At 37.0% G+C, this 22,103-nt stretch overlaps 1 protein-coding gene across 2 annotated transcripts in view; it reads left to right on the top strand.

Annotated features, from left to right (window-relative positions):
• dlg5a (discs, large homolog 5a (Drosophila)) overlaps positions 1 to 22,103 on the top strand; it is a 53,241-nt gene that overhangs the window by 1,762 nt on the left and 29,376 nt on the right. Inside the window, exons 2-5 of one of the 2 annotated variants that reach the window (XM_066678688.1) lie at positions 16,720 to 16,788; positions 19,150 to 19,312; positions 19,986 to 20,129; positions 20,626 to 20,809. In XM_066678688.1, the coding sequence (XP_066534785.1) occupies positions 16,720 to 16,788; positions 19,150 to 19,312; positions 19,986 to 20,129; positions 20,626 to 20,809 (560 nt within the window). The remainder of the gene's footprint in view (positions 1 to 16,719; positions 16,789 to 19,149; positions 19,313 to 19,985; positions 20,130 to 20,625; positions 20,810 to 22,103) is intronic. The other variant, XM_066678689.1, reaches the window with a different exon arrangement.

Raw genomic sequence — 22,103 nt, forward strand, 5'->3', positions numbered from 1 at the left:
TAAAATAAAACTAACGTGGTATTCTCTAGATAACTTCTCCTATAGAATATTAAAACAGCATTTCATCCATCATGCAGACCATTTGCTTTACGTGTTCAAAGACTAAGCTCTGATAAGGCGTTTAAATTTGATCAAACACTTTAAGTAGTTGGCAGTGAGGGGAGATCTTCAGCTTGGTAATGCATGATGGAGTCCCGGTGTAGAAAAAGTTTACATTATAAAGGCAAGCTTAGTTCTAGAGTTTAGTTTCTGTCACCTAACTTTTCTTGCTCCCTCTCTCACTGTTTCAGTTCAGTGGAGAAAAAAAACCTGAGATATTTTTGTGTAATCCATAAGCTTCCCAAGCAAGAGTTCCTCCATACTACATTCAGTGACATTAAGCATGCCATTTACATTTTCCAACCATGTGCTCCCTCTGCACATCCATGGAATGAGGCTGACTGTTTCCATGGTAACTCTTGCCATGGTGTCATGGCGAATTGATCTGATCATGCATGTGTGGCATTCTTATAAAATGGCTTTCCAGATCTTCATATACCATTTGGGATGCACACTCATGGGCTAGTTCTGCTTTACTGCTTTTTGTTTGTTTAATCTGCTGTTCAAAATTTGTAAAATGTGGAGGAGCTAAGACTAAGGACAATTTGTGATTTTTCTATTTAAACCTCATGCTTTATCGTTTTGATGCCATTTGACTGATTTTGCTCTGATGCAGTAAGTTTCCATCCTTACCACTGGCTGTCTCACAAAATGTTCAGTGACGCTTAAGAGTGTATTGAGGTTTGATGAAGAAGCATAGTGGTGGAGTCTTATTTTAGACGGAGGATCCATCATAAATGGTGGTTGGGGGGGAGGTGCATGCTCTCTGTGTCTAAAGCTAAGTGGTCCGCCATGCTGCTTCTGTTGGCTTAGACGATGCTTTACAGAGGAGCACTGTCACAGTATAATACTTTGAAGATAACTACCAGCAAAGTGTCAAGTTTGAATGAGTTCTATGTTTATACATTTTGAAAGACTATCTAAATCTGAAACTTTTTTTGAGGATTTTTTTCTTTACCATCAGCAGTGGATACCAATGTTAATGGCAAAAACTGAGTGCATCCTATCAAACTAAATGACGCTGGCAGAATTTACTTATGTACTCCCATATTCACATGACTGGTCTTGTTTCTAAAACAGTTAGGTGTTGTGAAATTTGGGGTTTGTTTTGTTAGAGGGCAATGCAGCAGCATTTAGTAAAATGCCAAAGTATCCGCTCTTCTACCTTCGCATGCATATGAACTTGAGTGACATCTCATTCTTAATCCATAGGTTTTAATATGCACCCTTTGCAGTATTAGCTTTCCCCAAGTTTAGGAGCGTGTTTATGGGAATTTTTGACCATTCTTTCAGAAGCACATTTGTGAGGTCTCCACTCTAATTCATCCCAAAGTTGCTCTGTCTGGTTGAGGTCAGGACTCTGTGCAGGTCAGTCAAGTTTTTTTACATACCAAACTTGCTCAGCCATGTCTTTATGGACCTTGATTTGTGCACGGGTGTGCAGTCGTATTGAAAAAGGATGGGGCCATCCCCAAACTGTTCCCACAAAGTTGGGAGCATGAAATAGTCCAAAATTTCTTGGTATGCTGAAGCATTTAGAGGGATCCTCTTCACTGGAACTAAGGGGTTGAGCCCAACTCCTGAAAAGCTAAGCCCACACTGTAGTCCCCCCCAAAACCAACTTTACACTAGGCACACTGCAGCCCAACAAGGACCATTCTCCCGGCAATCATTAAATCCAGAATCATCCATCGGATTTGCAAGATGGAGAAGTGTGATTTGTTACTCCACAGAACACGTCTCTACTGCTCTAGAGATTAGTTGAGACGTGCTTTACACCACTGCATCCGATGCATTGTGCTTGGTGATGTGAGGTTTGGATGCAGCTGCTTGGCCAAGGAAACCCATTCCATGAAGCCCTCTATGGAATGTTGTTGAGCTAATCTGAAGGCCACAAGAAGTTTGGAGATCTGAAGTGACTGCCCCTTCAGAAGAGCTGTGTAAAATAATAGTAAACGTCTTTCATGTACCTAAACTATAAATTGATGCAGTCACTGCATTCACTTTTCACTGAAACTAAAACTTAAAATTGCATCAGTACTCCTAGTGCACATGTAAAAAAAATAATTGTGGATGATTTTTTATTTTTTATTTTTTTTTAAATGTGGGTCTGAATTTTTATTTATTCATTTATTTTTGAAGTAGACACATTGTATTATGTTGTGTGACTCCTATTCTTCATAAAATATGGAAGTGGGTGGGTGGAGCACTGTCATCTTGCGCGCGCACACACCCACAATTTTTGTGCATGCACGCAGAGTCCCACCAGCTTAGGCTGTGTTAATATTCAAATACCTTTCCTGGCGCACACATGCAAAGAACTGAAACAGAGGCCCATGTTTCACTGTATCCTTACAGTCCTAGCTAGACATATCTTAAATCTCTTAAAGCTATATATATATATATAAGCAGTGCATGATTATTCATTTGCTGATTATTTTTGTTCGGGTATATCTAAGCTCTTTCTCAAAAATGTGCATTATCCTGCATCTCCAGCCATATGCACTAAAGCTCAGCTTACAGTGATTCAGGTTGAAGCATATATATTTGTTTAAAAGCACTTTTCATTTTTGAACTGCCCTAAGTCACTTCATGTGATTATTAGATTTTGGCTTGTTATTAAGACTAAGACAAGCCCTGTCCTCCAGCAGGTTCTGAACAGAGAAAAGCCGCCTGAGTGCTCTCCCCCTTGCTCGCTTTTTCTCTTGCTGGTTTATGCTTGCCTGCTTGCTCTCGCATGTGCGTGTGATGAGTTACACTGATAGCGACCTGCTCTAAAGTCATTCTCTCAAGCTGCCACTGCTGAGTTTCAGCTCTCTTTTTACTGCCAGGCCTCTATACGCACACACGCACAGAGAGAGAGAGGCAGGCTGTGTCTGGGAGCTGTGGAGGAGGGGCAGGTTTGGTTCAGAGTAGGGCAGTGTAGAGTCAGCTCCAACTGCTAAACATGCAGGCTGGAGTAGCTGCAGAGTGCATGTGACTGTGCTTATATTGAATACATGGGTTGATCGTAAATCAACTTAAATGGGGAGACAAAAGATCAATGTTGCAAATCAGTCTCTCAAAGAGAAGAGGAATGAGATTTATGTGCAATGGATGATAATTGAATGGCTGTCCTGCAATACAAGTGCATTTCCATAGCTGGAATGAGTTGGTTATTATAAACACAAATTTATAATTAACATTTACACTTTCCACTTCATATCCACAAGCCACAGCAATGGGAATGTTTTTGTATTTCTGTCATTATTATTTTTTTAAATTAATGTGTGATGCTCTCCACTATATACTAGACTAGGTTATTAATTAATGTCAGTAATAAAGAAAAGATGACACAAGCATTTCTGACCTCCAGAATATGGACCAGAGCTCTTCCACTGGTTTCTGTTGAAGCCATCCACTGCAGTTTAGCTGAGTTTTAAATGGAGTGGATACCTTATGGTTTGTCCATAGTGGGCCAAAGGGTGACTCCTCCATGTAGTCCAACAGAGGCCTGGACAGAGACAACAGGCCTTTTGTTTTAAGCAGAGCTACCCCAAAGTGCACAGTCAGCAGCTTGCTCTGTTTACGAACCATAGGGGCTGTCAACTTGGATCCCAATAGATCAGACTTGTGGATAGAATGAGTTATGGTGTGACAGTATGTCAAAAGTAGTGCTCTTGAACACTCTTCTCTGAGATGGGTGGCTATTTTCTCCTTTTCTTATTCTGAGCCTGTGAAATGGGTACATTCATGATTTATAAAGCTGTGCTTGGCTTTATATAGTTGGAGGCAGGGAATCCATTTAAAATGTCCTGGGATATGTATAATATTATATATATACTGTAATATCTCTCCTGTCCAAAGAAAAACACATCTCCTTTTTAAGGGTTTTTAGTTTACTACTTGATTTGAACACAGCTGTCTTCCACATTGTGTGAAAACTTTATAATGAATGGGCCAACTGCAATATGGGTTGGCGATATGGCGCTAAAATAATATCATGATATTTCAGGGTATTTTGGCAATAATGATATTCTTGGCGATATGAGAATTTTTTTAATTCATTTCCAAAACACACTATTGCAACAATATTAATGATTTATTATTAAATATATTGAATTAAATTTTATATATATATATATATATATATATATATATATATATATATATATATATATATATATATATATTATTATTTTTTTTTTTTTTTGTACAAATCTAACAGTTTCAAACATTCAGAAGGAATAACAAACAAATGTGTAAGCATTTGCTTATTTTGCAAGCAGCCAATACTTACCAAGGTTCTGACATTGTATGAAATATATATATATATAGAATACTTGCATTTTAGATCCAAACCACCTTCACATGACTGAAGTCACTCATCTTTTGGAGCAAATTCTTTGAATGGAGAGCAAATTTCCACTGTACCTGTTGCTGTGCTTAATTGACTTATGTAATGAATGTATGCCATGTTACTTGTAACTGCATGACATTACGTAAACAAGTCAGAATATCACAGTAATCCCGATACTGACTTTTTATCATTGGAAAAAGTTTCGCAATATTATTGTGCATGATATGCATGGTATGGCACAGTCCTACTTGGAATACAATCATTGTTAAAATATATACATATATAAAACCTTTGCATATGAAAACACAAGCCTGAAAACCTACAAACCCCATTGCCACAAAAGTAGGGACGTTGTGTAAAATGCAGTGTTTTCACTGATCAACTTGATCATAATTTAGTGTTTTGTACTTGAAACATACTCAAGACTAAATGGCAAAATATGAATGAAAAGGTTTCAGATTATTTTGCACTGATTTGAAACATTGCACAATAAGCAGGTGAATTTCTAACACTTGAGAATGTCATGATTGAGAATAAATGAAGCATTTAACAAAGTTGTAGTCTTTGCAGGCATTGGCTCAACTTTTTTTGCAAAACGCTGTGAGACAATAGGCATTGATTTAAAAAATACCGTCTGTGCAAATTTCATAATTTACTGTACGTGATGCAGGAAAAAAGAATCAGTGATTTTTGATAAAAATGAGTCTATATAGGGGCAAGGCCAGAAAGCTCTGGTGAATGTGTGTGACCTTCAAATGTGTATATGGTATAGAATGAGAAATAGCCATACACCTTTGATAAATATAGCCACATGTGCTCAGGAATATTGCAGAAAACAATTGTCAATTTAACAATCTGCCTCTGCATCAAGAAATGGAAACCTTTGAGTTATCTGTGCCAAAGGTGAAAAGAAACTTTAATCTTTAATTACTAAAAGTTTAATCAGCAAAAGCCAACATCTGTCATGGTTTGGGGTCCATTAGTGCCTGTTGCATGGAGGAATTACATATGCATGACCATAACGATTTGGAGGTGTAGATTGGGATGCAAGCATCAAGGCAGCTTCTTTCCCAGTGAAATCCCTAGTTATTTCATGAAATAATACCAGGCCTCATTCTGCATTTATTACAATGACTATTGAAAATGTATGTTGCCTCATGTAAACGAGAATGAGAAAACATAAAATTTACTGTTAAGCAGCTGTTCCCATACAATAATAATATGTAATTAATATCATGTGTCACACTGGTAAACATTCCTCTGTTCAGCAATTTAGGAGTTTGTTACAGGCATCAATTTCAGAATTTGTTAATATGAATTCAAGTTGTCAGTGAAAACATTGGAATCCCCCCCCTTTTTTTTCTTTTTGTGACAATTAGGAATTCACAAATTCTTTTTTTTTTTTTTTTTTTTTATTGGTTTGGCTTCAGACCAGTTTCAGTGCAGAATGTTAGTAGTGGTTTGTTGATGTACAGGAGCAAGACCAAGTCAGTCCCAACTCGGGTAAGCGCAGAGTGCTGCACCAGAAAAGAGTCACTGTACAAGATTGCTAACACTTTATTTTCCTACATCTGTGACATGATTAATGTAAATCATAAATGTGAATGCAATATTGCACTGATCAGTTCTGAGACATTAAGATTATTAGAAAGCTAAGGCTGAAAGTATGACATTTCATTTGTTTTCTGATAGAGATTATCTCTCCAGTCTCTTCAAATGCAAACAATAATATACTAGCTATCTCTCAGAGGATCAAAAAGACATGGAGAGATTCTACATCTAGAAATACTTCCTTTTCAAGAACTCCTGCCCAAGGGCGTGGCATAGCTGGGACCACAGAAGCATGTTTTTTTTTCCCCTAAGCTTGGAAAAATGAGTCACAGATACAAACTTAACAGACAGCAACCATGAGGCTTTATCAACTGAGGCAGTCGTATGTATACACACAGATAAAACGACCTAAAGCAACATTTGAAATCAGCACTTTATTCATTGTTTCTTAACAACAGTTGAAGATTAGTTTACCTTCACATGTTGAGGTGTTGAATTTGTCAGAAACACTGTGTGTTGTCCTATAATGTGCTAGGAGAAAAGCACATTTTAACTGGACATTTAAGTTGTCTTATGTTAACTGTACGTAAGCTAGCATTAACATTATCAGTTTGCCAACAGCGTTTGGAGAAATGAACGGTATGTAACGTTCTACATACACGCATGCAAAATGCAGAAACTGTGTGCGCGCACATCTCTCTCCCTCCACATGTACACCAGCTTGGAATAGTTAGCTTAAATATTTGAGACATTGTCACCTCGCATCACTTGCTAGGTGATATGTGCAGGCTGTATAAATAAAGTTGTTGTTGTTGTTATTAATGTATTTGATCCCACAGCTATTTGGCTTTTAATTGAATCTCTAAATCAAACATACAGAAGTGTGTCTGAACAGTTTTGGCAAGATGGTGTAAGAGTTGGGGGTCCATTGTCTAAAATATTAATACGTTTCTCCCATCCTAAATGACAGCAAATCTAATCTAAAACCATTCGTATAATATTATTTTACATATTGAATAATGTCGTTGAACAATGTGATTTCTGACATACAGAATCCCATTCTCCCTTAAATAACTAAATATATTTCTCTTTCATTAATATAAATTCCATTTAAAGCAACATGTTACTGGCTAAGATAAACGTGTATTAGACTGTAATGTACATGGAATAATGTACTTATACATTTTTTTAACACAAATACTGACTTTGAATTTTTTTTGTTTTAATTACAGATTGCTGGACAGAAATCTAATAACTTATGGATTGTCATTAATAAGTTTTTATACAAATTTGTGTTTTATTGCCTGTGGACTTTCATTTAGTTGATGGGTTTTTTTTATTTATCTATTTTTTTTAAACCTTAAAACCTACTACCACACTCTTGCCTTCAGTTCGCAATAATGTTAGGCTATGATCTGTCTGTCTCTGTTGTGATTCTAGAATTGTTTTCTGTTCTCATGTCTGCCTTTTCTGTATGTTCTGAAAATTGTAAGCGACTTTGAATACTTGAAAAGCGCTATATATAAGTATAATGTATTATTGTTTTTTTTTTTTTTAAATCAGCACATGGCAGAGTACAAACAACAGATAGTGCTGACAATAATAGTGCTACATAAATTTGTTTATGTTCAGCTGTTTTGTACCATTATTATTATTTTAGCTTTAGGATTGTGCGAGAGTGTGAACATATTCGATAGTTTGCACAGGCTATAAATATTGGTAGGCTGGGTGAAGCACGAGATTGGAAATTGCTAGTGGGGGTAAAAAACTGCAGGTCCCAGAGTGCATTGAATTAACTACACTGAAGCCAGATATGGTGCTGTATTCTGAAAATAAACAGATAGTTCCTTTTGAGGATGCAGTAGGAGAACTGTGGATAAGGAGAACACAGACTAGTTGGGGAAATGCACTGTAGAGGTGTTTTTGTGGTGGTTGGTGATGTAGCATGTAAATTTACATGGAACTGGTGGCACTGAACATGCCTTAACAGTGCCAGTGGGGCTAGGTACAGCCTTAGTCACCAGGGAGGCCAGGGTGGATATACAGTTGTTTATGGTTAAGGGTAAGGTAGGACTGTAAAGCTGGCTTGGAGGGGTGTGGGTCTGGGAGACTTCACTGTTGAGCCTTCTGGAGGTGTCATGGGCTTAATTCTGTGAAACACTGAATAGGGGAGGTGCCTACCTGATGACACCTGTGAAGAGCTAGTGATTCAGTGGGTGATTTGGGTGCTCATGATGGGTTCAATGAGTAACCGTAGATTTTAAGGGTAGCTGGTTGCTGATCGGATCATAAATGGCCACAGCAAACTTGGGGTGAAGCTGGAGGATTAGAACAATTGAAATTATGTGGCTGCCCATAGGAAGAGAGTGGGGTGGCCCCTATGTAAAATTCTAATGGATTGGCAGAGGATATTTTACATGTTATCTACTGTATGATTTATAATTATTAACTAAATTGTATTTTATTACTTACAAAAAACAATTTCAGTCATTGGCCGCCTGGCTCTTTAAATTTTGGCACCAGCCACTAAAAAAACCCTAATCCATCAACCACTATATTGTATAATTACTAATTATACAATTAAACACTGTAAAATGTATTCAGTCCATTTGAAAAAGAAGAGAGAATATAGGATCCTAGGCTACCTTTTGTAGTCAAGCACTGATACTGTTTGAGTACTGTGAAATATTAATATGGATCCTAGACTGATTCAAGAGCACTTCAGATCTTTAAAAAAAAAAAGGTTTTTCAGATCTCTGCCTCAAAATCCAAGAATCTTTTCAAGGATTGGATACTCTGGTCTTTGCTTTGCATTTAATGTGCACCTACTTTCCTTTTCAGCTCAGTCTAATTCAGTGGATATTTTATTGTTGAATGTTTACTTTAGCTTCTGAAATCCATTAAGATGAGTAATCTGACTTGATACCCCTGACCTAACTGGCAAATGTGAAATGTTGCTGGTGTGATTTCATGTAGCTTAAACAGTATTGATGTTTGGCCCATTTTACTACATTCTACTCCTTCTATGCTAATAATTAACAGTTAGATCTTTTAGTTGTGTCAAGGTCTTAATAATTCTTACTTTTTTTGTGTACAGATTGTGTACCACAGAATATTTTGAAAAACTAGTGATGGTTGATTGAATTAATGCAGCTACCTATCAACTGACTGACTGGCATCTTAAAACACCTTACTAATGCTGATAAAGAACTGGATCCACAAACACATTTGTTGGTCCACTTATGCTTTAATAAGAACATTTTAAAATAGACTACAAGAAGACTGTTAGTTTCTTTCAGTATTTATTTTAATAATACTGCATGTTCAGAATATATTGTGGACTAAGTACAAACACATTTTATTCATTCTGAATGCATATTTCCAATATTCGTTTCCTGTTACATCACAATACTCTGTGTGCTGCATTGAAAATTTGTAAATTATTTTTCATAGACTATTTCTAAAAAGCATCCAGCCTGCTAGCATTCCTTACCGCTTCAGTTTATCTTCCTGTTTTTAATGTTTTTCACCAAGAGGCAGTGCCATCAAAAAAAGGACTTCATTACCATATACAAGTGTTCCCAAGCTTCTTAATTACCGAGGAAGGCACAGGAAATGCCACAGTCTAAATACTGGTTGTGAGGTAATGGAAATAAACTGTGCAGCACTAACCTCCATCAGTGCTGTGGTGCGGACCCAGTGTCTGACACACAACTGATAGCTAGCTGTGTTCAAGCCTTTATTAAAGGCTTTGTTTAAATGGGCCCACTAATCTGCATGAGAGTGAATGGCTTGACTTGTGTTGCTTTTAAGAGGTTAAGAACTGTTTTTAAGCATGAAAGAGACATGCAATACACTGATGGGAGTGCCATGCTGGACAATGAGCAGTCTTGGGGAAATGAATTTTAGTACACAAGCTTTTTCTAACAAAGAACCTGGTAAAACACTGTGGCCTGGTGTGATGTATTTTGCTTATTTTGGGCATGTTAAACTTGTTTGAGAAACTGAGAACACTAGCTTCATGTTTCCATGTCTTTGAAACATTGCTGTTGCCCCATAGGCTCAGCTGAACTTGGAGCATTTATTTTGCCATATACATAACATTTGATACGATGGTCCTTTATTTATGCTGACTGGTAAAATGTAAACTTGGATTATAATAGATTGTGCTGTATTGTCACCTGGGGCGTATTTGAATGTGGCCAGTTTGCATTTTTGAATGAATGACTTTGTTGTAAGGAAGCAGTGTCTCTGCCCAAGGTGACAGAAATGTTAGCATAGTATTTTACAGGTTCATGTGCCGTTAGATGAGTGAAGGTATGGTGTTCAATGTAGTACAACACTATTATGTTGCTTTATTATGCAAAGGTTAGTTTAATTATTTTAAATTAAAGCAGGAGGCATGAGCAAATTTTGTGATGGTGTGAAGATATTTTTTCTCAGATTAAAGAACACAGTAGCACTGTCAAATAACATTTGTTATAATTAATTTAGTTGTTTTTAATGTTGTAATTAATTTTTAAATATTTCTTATTTTAAAATAATTCACAAACTACGGTCCAATGCTGTGTTGTCTGTAGTGGCTTAGCTTAGCCTTTTTGTACTCTTCTGAAAACTGATGCCATCTTGTCTCTCTGAAATCTGACGCCTGGACTGAAGATGTCCTAAAACATATTATATAACTGACTTTTTGTAAATGTGTCCTGTTGTGTAGCTTAACGTCAATTTAATGAACAATCTCATTTATGTTTGGTACAAAAATGTGGTAATGTAATAAAACAGTGAATGGGTATTTATGTTGAATCATTACTGGGGGCTGTTGAATGCCATAAATTGGTTAACAGCTATCAATAAAATAAACATTTACCATATTTAGCTGCACCTGAAAACTTAATCAAATATCATTTTGAAGTATCATTGAAATGGGATCTATACCTATTTCATTGCTCTGCCAGTGCCATTATGTTTTTGTACACCCCTAGGGCAATTTGTTTATGTGGCTGAGGTTTAGCTGTTTGAATTACTACAGAAACTCATTTATTTAGTTTTATAGCACTTTGCAGTAATGCAATTAACAATCTCCTGAATTTGGAGACATTTCCACTTAGTAGTCCATCACAGCAAATTTAAGTCAATATTACCCCTCTATAGAACAGGAATAGGGTAATATCCTCATCTCTGTGCATGCTTTTCAAAGTTTGGAAGGAGAGAGAGCCTAGCATACCGTACTGGGACTCTCTTTCCCCATTTACAGACACTGGGGCTTTGTAAACACATTAGACCAGTTGCAAGCACGCACAGAGACGGGAGAGCTTTGTTTTTTTATTTAAATCATTAAAACTCTTCTTTGAGTTCTGCAGAATATTTTTTTTTTATGTTGGCTTTTTTTCATGGTGTTTTGGTTAGATTTATATTATGATGTATAGGATGTGGTGAGCATGAAAACAGAACTTGCCTACAGCTGAGGTCACTGTGGTTTGCGTTTAGAAATTTGCAGAAGTTATGTGTTGAGTGGGTTTCACTCACTGTTTCCTCCTTCATATTGGCTTCCATTGATTCTCCATTTTTTTCCCCCTTTTGTCATCTTTTTTTCTCAGAATCTGGTTTCTTTGATCCAATGATTACCTGATGTAATTTCATCCATTTTTTAATTGGTGACTATTGAATTACATTGCTGCCTACCCTGGTTTTCAAAAGTGTGAATGGCCCTCACATGTGACATCATCTTATGTGAGAGTTCAGTGCTGCTGACTCTCCTTGTTTCCCCCTCTCATCACAATTACTGTAAACATTGCCACATCACATGACCAACACTTTGTCCTGATTGGCTGCTTCTCCTGAACCTTGCCCTTGGTGCCACAGCCTTGCCATATAGCCTCATGGGAAACTGCAAGCTGACCGAACAAAGGCTTCCTGGCTGTGTGGTGCCTCTGCTCCTGAGGCACATTGCGCTCTGTCTTTCAGCTGTCTGTAGGAGAAAAGGGGCAATTCTGAGCTGGGCTCACTCCAGATTTAATCAAACAGCAGTGGCTCCTACAGCAAAGCAAGAACACTGCCAGAGTCAGTTTGATTTAGAGGCCTGAGATGTGGGTAAACAGAATCGTTTGTCAGGCTCTCTCTGTAACCCTCTCTGCAGGCCTGGCATGACAAAGAATACCAGATGACAATAACTGAAACTGACAGTAGTTAACACAGAATAACAGCTGGGCTTTATCAAATTATTTTTGGAATGCAAATTCTCATCAAGAGCCTTAAGTTCACCCCTCTCCCTTTTGAAGCCATGTGTTTGAATTAGATTATCGTGATGTGATGAGATCCTGTGATAAATCACAATCTTTAGCAAGAGAAATTTTATTTTAAAGGCCTGAAATATGCATGTTTTTGGATAAATTCTGCTTAACTGGGTGCAGTATTTGGAGATCCATTATGCTGTTTATGCTCTATGGAAAAAAATTCATCCTCTTGGTGTTCCACTTGCAGTACTTAGATTTCATGGGTTTAGGTTTTCTTGTTCAACAGGATTTTAAGCTCACCAAGGTTTGCCATAGCAACTTGAATTCCCCTATTTGTAATTTGGGTGTTTTTGATGTAATTACCAATTTGCATGAAACAAATATTTGACAAAGCGTGTGTACAACAGAGGGGAAAACACTGTGGCCCAAGGCTAGGCCTGGATTTGCTGACCTACATAATACACAGAGATATGATTTTGTGATTGTTATACAGTCATATCTCTAACATGACATCGCCTTCGAATGTATCTAATCTCAGAGTTTTGCATAATTTGTTGAAATACACTAAATATTATATCATAAATAACATCCTGTTAAAATCTGTATTAAAGTGCTGCTGTGTGTTGCAGTGGCCTTTGAACTGATATGAAGAGCTGCACTACATGTCAAATGTGATTTTCTTTGGGCTTAGCTGTCTAGACTGACACACATAGGCTACATTTTGCAGAAAGAGACAGAGCTTTTAACAGATACAGACCTTACTCTTGCTGGAATATTTGACTGATGGTAATTGACATTGATTGCAGTGGACTTGTGGCAAAAGCTAGCACTCGTAACATAGATGTCTTTTCAGTAATTTGTGATGACCATTCGAATTACAGATGCATAAATGGATTTAATTGGATTTAAAATCAAAAGTTAGTTTCTGCTTCAGTTGTTACACTCATAGATGTACAGGGAGCATCTGAGATTTATTTATTTATAAGCTTGTCACAGTCATGAAATATTTGTGTTTTTGTACCACCTCAAGCCCCGCATGTCAGACAATGATGGAAAGAAGCCAGTCTTTGTGAGACTGTCTAATGTACAGTATTGGTTTTAATTTTGTATGGATTTTAGCAAAGCGTTTGTTAGTAAATTAAGTATTGGCAAAACAACTTTTTGTGAGAAATGGATCCAAATAATTTATTAATTCCTTTTCTGCAACTACTTTGTCCTATTTTGGGTCATGGTGAGTCTGTGGCCTTCCCAGAATCTCTGTGTGGCAGGCAAAAACATGGACGGTGTGCCAGTTCTTTTATTAAAGCTTGTGTAGAACTGGCCTTGTGTCCAGGGAACTAATTCTAATAATGTCTAATATGGCCGAAATGCAGGTTTATGCACAGCTGCCTTTCTCTTGAGGATCCTGCATTGAAAGGTTCTTTACACTCCGGAGACACCAGCAACTTCAAATAACTGTTTGCTAGGTTTGTAGCTACCCTTGTAATACGACTAATTTTTCTGACAGAGACCTTCCTTAATAAGCCTTTATCTGATTATTTCTGGCTGTGCTCTGAATTGCTCACACATCTTTTCACTGTTTGATGATCTCTCTTTATTTAATGAAATATCAGTTGTTTTCATGCCTTTTGCCAGACATTAAACTATTTCACTCTTTTCCTCATTAAAAAAGATTCCCATATTGTGTGAGAACTGTGACTTGCTTAATAATGTGGTACAGTCTCTGTTTCTCTTTTATTGTCACTTGGCAAACTAATTAACATACCTGCTTGAGATCTGGTACCAGTTGTCTAAAATATATAAGATATGAGACATGAAATAAGCAAAACACTTTATTTGAAAACTAAAATGTAAATGCAAATTTTACTGAAATTCCACTTACATAATAATTTGGGAAATTTTTAAATATAATGAACAACAGTCATTTAAATAATAAATGCTAAGAAATAATCAAATGTAATGCAAATGTCCACCAATCCTGCCACTTTCTACATAATTTATTATTATTATTATTTATTTATTTTTATTTTACAGGGTTTACATGGTAAGGTTAACATGTCACATGTTCTGGGCTATGGCTTTTTATTGGGAAACTATATTTCCGGCTGTAGAGAGGAGGATAAGGACAGATAAATGGCCAATAACAAACTCATCCAAATCTGCCTGGTCCTCTTTCCTCTAGGAAAGTGTCTTGTATTTCAGCAGGACAAATAGGCTCCTCCCCCCCTTCATTTTCTCTTTGGAGTGCCTTCTCTGTGTGGTGTTGTGTGTTACACTAAACATAGAAAAGCAGAGAACTACAGATTTGGCGTTTGTGACTAACTCTGAGCACCGAGTTGGATTCACAGACAACTCTCCATGGGAGAGATGAAATTTTCAGTTGTGAATGACCCCGTAACACAGCGTTTTATTTATTTTTTTATTTATTTTTTTATTTATTTTGTATGTTTCTCATTTCTGTAATGTATGCTGGCTTTGTAAATGTTGTTTTCATGTGAGTCGACCGGCCACTGCTCCCTGAATTTGTCGTCTCAAATAAAAAGTGATCTGCACAGCTTTGATCATGACGTTTCTTAAAATTCTGTAGTGGAGACACTGCTATACTTTGTTTTACATCAGCAGTCATAAAGGTAATTAGATTTCACGCAAGCTATTTATAAAGTTTTATTTATTTATTTTAAAAAGCAACTTAGATGCAGGTCGTTTTTTCTTAATGCACTGCAGAGATATTCACTTGTGAAGTGTTGTATACTGGATTGATTTTAATAACTGTAATGTACTTGAAGTCTGCAGTGTGCAACAGTAATATCTAGAGAAATATATGCATCAGCTGGGGACAGCGTATTGGCAGATACTTGATATTAAAAGTTCCTGATCATGATAGGGGGCAAAAAAAAAACTTTATAGGGACGTCACTAATGGTTGGGTGTGTAATTAGTTTAGTGGATTTCTATAGCATACCATGTCTACAAAATTGTACCGAATATAGATATATAGATACATAAAGATGATTTACACATTCATTAATATAAAAATTAAATGTGCTATATTCACACCTTATAGAAACTCAAAGCAATTTTTATTGCAGATGTATATAAAGTGAAGGACTGGTACAGGACTGAGATAAAGATAGTCTAATCTTTTCCTAGTTTCTAGATTTGTTTTTCTGGTGTGTATTTCTCACTCATCTGATGACTGTGAAATCAAAGCGGAATGCTGACTACTCTGTGTGTGTGTGTGTGAGCGTAAGCAGATGAGAGGAGCTTGGCTCTGCTTCTCTGCTCTAGGCAAGGCTGCAGCCTCTCTGTGTGAAGGCCTGGGGAGAACTCTGATAATGAGACATGGCCTTGTCACCACTATACACTCATCGTTAGCAACAGGAGGAGGAGGAGAAAGGGCCCTGGAGTGGAAGGGCTACAGTAATCAGGAGGATTTAATGACTTTTCCCTCTTTTCCATTCAGAGCAGGCGTTTGCACATCCTTTTTGAAGAACGAATGCATAATAATGATGACTGCATGTTCTTATGTTTGTGTAGAAGTTTAGAGGGAGGGAAGAGTAAATGGCATGGATTATGCCTTCAGCTTTTATAGGTGTTACATTTGTTACACTTGTAAAATAAGGGTCACTTGCTTCAATTTATGAATGCATTACCTTTTGATATACTACATTTATGCCTCCAATACTGTAGTATTTGCTATGCATTCAAATTTACATCGCTATGTTTTGTATAAAATATTTGTGTACACATTGGCATGTCTCTCTACCTTTGCTGCATTTTTTTATACAGGTTAAGGCAAAACATTTGAATACACATTGGGCATCTGCTGGCACTGACACGTTCAGCATTTAATATTTCTACACTTTAATAACAAGTACAAAATACCAAACAGTTTGCTTAAACGTAAAAAAAATATCATGCTAAAACATTCACTACACAAAACCATGATGTATAAAACCAAAATTTCTTTCACAAAAACAAAATAAAACAAAAACAAACCAACCACAGAAACACCATTGTGGAAAAATGTAAATATTTGACTGTTTACTAGCCTCCATTATGTACTGTTAGTCTGTTTGTTAGACTTCTGGTTCTGGTTACTGAGCTGTATCCACAACACCATTAATAAGGACAGTTTTGAGAAAAACATCCAAAAAAGAGAAATATTAAATTTAAAACATTTCTTTCATCTTTCAATCTGATGTATCTCAATTTGCTACAGCTGCCGTTCTCACACAAAGTTTGAGGGCTGCCTAATGTGTGTTATATTTGCTTGTCAGTTTTGAATGGGTGAGACATTTCACGGTTTTCAATATAAACCTCATTATTTTCCAGTTGTAAGATGGTAAAATGCCAATGCAGTTTTTGCTCTCCTTATGTCCCTTTTGTGTTTTTTAATGTTGAAATGCATGTGGCTCTTTGTCTTTGTTTTACTTTTTTAAACCGTAGTGGAATGTTGTGTGAAAATGTTCTCATAAAGTGCTTTGTATCTTTACAGGGTCTACCTACAGTGTGTTGTCTACTATGCCATCGGATTCAGAGAGCAGCAGTTCCCTCAGCAGTGTTGGTATGTTGCCTGCTTAACACCTAGATTTTTCCCAATATGCTGAAGGACATATTGAAGCTGTGTATTTGTGTGCATCGTGTCTGTTTATTTATCTTCACTTCCTCCAAATCGTCCGTTTGTTCTTGCCAGAATTAATGGTGGTGAGATCCAGGCCGAAGTGTGTTGTGAGGCAGAACACAGTTTACTGGTTCAGTGCCAGAGAGAGAGAAAATGTGCACAATCATTGCCATTCTCTGGTTGCCTCCCATCCAAATGACTCAGCACAAACCTCTGAAGTAGTGTTTAAGTTTTGCAGGGACATCTACATTGACCTGAGCCTACGATAGTATGCAAGAGGGCATAGTTACAAAGAGATGAGAAATGGAATAAGAGGCTTCGGTATCAGTCTTGCTTAATGTTTATAAACAAAATTATTAATAATAATTTTTTTTTTATATACATGCATACACTCACAATTATATGATGAAAGAGCAGAGTATATAAATACGGGGCACTTGATGTCACATTTGTTACTGCGTTTTTATTCTTGAAGAAAAGAATACTTTATTTCCCTGAAATGTCTTGTTTATTTTTTAAATTTGGCAAAGATGTAAATTTCAAAAGAATGTCCTTTGATTCTCATATCTGTGCAAACCTAATTCTAAAATGTCCCTAGACAGAGGAGATTTATCTAATCTGTTGCCCTCTGCTCAGCCTTTATCTTTTATGGAGATTATAGACATTTTGCCGCATGAATCTGAAATAATTCTCTGAATATTTCCAGCAGCTTGTCATGGTTAAGAACAGATGATTAAAAAAGGATTCTTTATATTAGATTGATCTTTTTAAAGTCAACATTTTATACAAAGTGGTGTGTGTGTGTGTGTATACAGTAGTTGGCATCTCCCTGTTTATTTTACTTGTGAATATTGAGTTGATTTTAGTTAATTTATTGTAGAGTTTTTCTGTTCTTGCCCTAGAATCTGGAGTAGACAAATTTCGCACTGGCCACTTGGGCGCCAAGCCAACGAGTCTTAGTCACAATTAAAACTGTGTGCTGTTGTTATCATTATGGTTTATACCTTCTACCATAAGTGTCATTTTAAGAGGTAGATGGTTGCTTCTTATTCACAATTTTAGTTTCACTTTGAATGGGTCATTGGTGTTTGCCAGGCTGAGATGGCTTCTGCAACCCAACCAAATTCCTCAATTCCTTTGTTTAAAACACACATAGCACAGAGTTAACACATCTTAATCTGCCACTATTGCCTAATTTTCTTCATATACAACACACAAACCACTGTGTTTACACATTTCTGTCATCTGCCATTTCTCATTTTCTTCATTTAAAAAAACACAAACCACAGAGTTTACACTTTTAATCAATATGTAAGCTCTCATAATTTTATGTAGTGTTTTTTTTTTTTTTTTTTTTTTTTTTTTTTTTTTTTTTTTTTTGCAAATGACTAGTTATAACTGTCTCCATATTTCAATTGGCCAGCATTACCTCTAATATTAATTTGTCTCTGGACATGCGAGGTTTTTAGAAGGATGACGAGACTTTTATGTCCAGTATAATCTGTTATCTTGGTTCCCTTGTTTACTTCCTTGGCTACAGCATGCTACGTTACTGTTTGCTATTCTGTGTCATATATGGCAACCAGGGTTGTGCAGACTTCATTGGGATTGGCCAGTGCGCATAAACACAGGCCGAAACACCAATAGAGTTGAATTTTTCTTGTCAGCACAGCAACTGGCTGTTCGACCATGTTGTGGTAAATTGGACATCACTGCAGGATATAAATAAATTCTTAAAATTTGAGAATATGTCTTGGCTAATGTGTGGTGGAAAAGTTAGATTTGCATTCCAACTAAATTTGAGTTACGTAATTTCTGTTTCTAAAAGATTGTGCAGTATAGAATAAAATTTATTTATTTATTACTGCTTTGTGTGTATGTATGTATGTGTTGTGTAGAGGACACCAAACAATAGGAAATTACCCCGTGCTGGAATGTTTGGCAGTGCACTGTATGCACAATTTTTATTGATGTTTCTTTCCACAAGTTGTATGTTTAGGGATACATATTTTAACCAAAAATATTATTAATAAAATAAAGACACAGGAAATGTCTTGTCTGCTGCATGTAGTTAGATTAAGAAGTGTCATCATTGGTACTTATTGTCTGGTTGCTTAAATTGAGAAATAATAAAAGCAACTGATATCACACCTAAACTTTTGTTCTCAATTACACATTGCTTATTTAATTACCTTAAGTTTGGATATTCAAATATTTGAATAACCTCACCCATCACTAGTGTGTACCCCAGAGTTTGTGCTGGGTGAACGTGCCTCTACCTCGGTGACTTGCTCATTGTTGCAGGTACCAAAGCCTCGTCACCTCCACCTGCGCTCAATGACAACCGGCCAGCTAGTGAAAACCTGGACACCATCCTGTTCCAACTGAGACAGGTGACCAGGGAACGGGATGAGCTCCGAAAACGCCTCGCACTCTCATCTCCAGGCACCACATTTGATGACTGCAGGTACATACTCATTACACTTTTTAGCTTGGGAGAAATGTCATGTGGTTTATTGTCGTGGACATGTAATAAAAAAAAAAAAAAAAAAAAAATGTAATAGCAAAAAATACAAACAATACATTTTAATATTTTACATTTCCGTAGCTATAATTGGTCTCTTGCTTGTATTGGCATTACACTTGTGATAAAACAGACTACAACTGTGGTTTGTTTACACTGTAGAACTGCTTACTGCTATAATGTCTGCATTGATTAACAAAGGAACATATTACAAGAGTGACCATGAATTGGATGCATTATAGGAATACTCCCTACTCTGTGGGTAGACACACAAGCAGACAGATTTGATAATGATGATGATTTTGGTGATTTATTGTAAGTGTGGCGTTACTTAATGTTTCTCCCCTGAATATGTAGCTTTTTTGGAGGATTCCATCATTAAAGCATAGTAAATTAAATTTCTGTGAATTTAACTAGCCAACAATAAACATGCATTCTTGAGTTTTTACAATCCTGAAATTTATTTTACTTTGTCATGGGGCTAACATATTGCAACTAAGATATTTTAAACTTAAAGACACACATTGGTGACGGGTATTGTTTTCTCTGTTAAAATTGGATTGCCCTGGCAGATGGAGTGGAGAAATGATGTTGATGTTACTCTTGTCTCCAAAAGGCCAAATTCCAAAGCTGGTCATGATTATGAGAGGCTCAAGACACAATGTACCAAGGCCATGGCAGACCTGCAGTCTCTGCAGAACCAACACACCAAGACCCTGAAAAGATGTGAGGAGGCTGTGAAGGAAGCTGATTTCTACCAGTGAGTGTCAGCCTGCTCCCTTCAGGCCATGTGCTTTCTGGAATTCTGGGTTTTTTCCTGCAGAACTGGAGGGAGGGGAGGTTTCACTGCTCAGACACCTATGAGACATGGGTGCAAAAAAGCCATGTTTTTTCTACCCTTTTAATTAGTGCTGGAATACTAAAGTGTTATTATGGCTTTGTTAAATGTCTGATGTCACAATAAATGCAATTATATTAATTTTCCTAATTCCTTTTGGGTGTTCTCTAGTGAGCCCTCTGGCTCCCAATAAAAAAAAAACAGTGAATTTCATAAAAGTATTGTGTAGTTTGTCAGATCTGTGGTATTACTCAGTTGGAGAAGATCTTTGTAATTGATGTAACATGTAACAGTCATATACACTGTGTTCTCCAATTGATTTTCATGTAAACACTGATGTAGTTCGTACCCATCCCCAATATGTTCACCTACAGACAGCCATACAGCCGCACACCTCACTATTTATGTTTTGTCTCAGTATGCTGCACAGTCGTCTTCTGAGTGACCAGTCTCAGCTGAAGGAGGAGATGGAGATGATGAGGAGAGATAATGCTCAGCTGGTGAGAGAGCACAACCATCTGAAACAGAGCTGTGAGGAGCTCAAGAGACTGCACTCAGAAGACCAGAAGGAAGTGGCTGATATGAGACTGCAACAGCAACAGGTACAGCTATAACACATTACAAATATCCATTGCAGTGCAGTTTACTCTAGAGCAGTGGTTCCACCGGTGGTGAATGTGGGGTGGGGTCAGGGGGCATATGTATGAGATGCATAATGTGTGTCACTTTTAATTGTTCCACAGTAAGAGTAATTTGTCAGTTAATTTGGTTCAATTCAATAAGAAGTCGCAACATGTACTGTATGAATTACAGTGTGTAAAATAAATGAAGATGTATGTTGTAATGAAGATCAGAGCCACAAGACTGGGGGGCTCATATATTCTCATCTGCAAAATGGGTGTTTGGGGAAAGTTTGGGAACCACTGCTGTAGAAGATGCTACAGCACAATTAGTCAAGCAAGTTTGTCATTTTTATTGGTTTGCTTTTTTGAATTGGTTTCTTTGGTTTTATGGTGGTGGTTACTAGACCAAGTTGTGAATGATTAAAAAGTAATACTTTTATTTTATTGCAATGGTCACCTTTTAAATGTTTTCTGTATGTGAAGATGCACATATTAAAAAACATTAGGACATCATAAAATTTATGACTCTTTATTATAATAGATATACTGATTCATGGAATAAGATATTTTCAGAAATCCTGTAGATAACGCAGGAATGCAATACATTTTTTGCTGCTGCAGATTGGTGAATATAAATCCATTTATGGATATGTGTGTGTGTAGAATGTCACAGGCAAAATGTCTTATGAGCGTTGCTGAAGTATGTCCTTTTTTTATTTATTTATTTATTTATTATTATTTTTTTTAACTGCACAGTGAACAGACCTGAGCACCAGCCCTCTCACCTGACCTTGACATGCAGTGAATCATAAGCTGTTGAGCCTAGAGATTATTTGATCAGATGTAGCTGTGTCAACATGGACATTACTTGCTACACCAGACATATTAGAGTCCTGTCATGAGAGATCTAGGTTCATTTTTTTTCCCACTCTTGCTATCTGCTTATCTTGACTTTCCCTCAGATTAAATCCCTGAACTGTTGGCTGGCTGGTTGCAGTGGGTCTTTTGCAGAGGTCTTTATCCTACAGTGAAGCATTAACAGGAGACTCACAGTATCAGCATTAGTGTGCAGAGCCTGTGCCATTTGTGTGATGGCAACTTTGGAGCTGGACTAAAGGGGGCTTTTGACATGTCAGCAGTGCTTATGCTGCCCTGTTTCTCTCAGGAGCCTCAGCACTCGTGTCACTCACTGTGAAAAGGGCAGACTGGAAGGGCAAGTGCTGTTTGACTGATGGGTTCAGACTCCCAGACTCTTACAGTTAGTCAATACTGC

This window comes from Hoplias malabaricus, chromosome 8, assembly GCF_029633855.1.
Source record: "Hoplias malabaricus isolate fHopMal1 chromosome 8, fHopMal1.hap1, whole genome shotgun sequence".
In the NCBI taxonomy this organism is placed as follows: domain Eukaryota; kingdom Metazoa; phylum Chordata; class Actinopteri; order Characiformes; family Erythrinidae; genus Hoplias; species Hoplias malabaricus.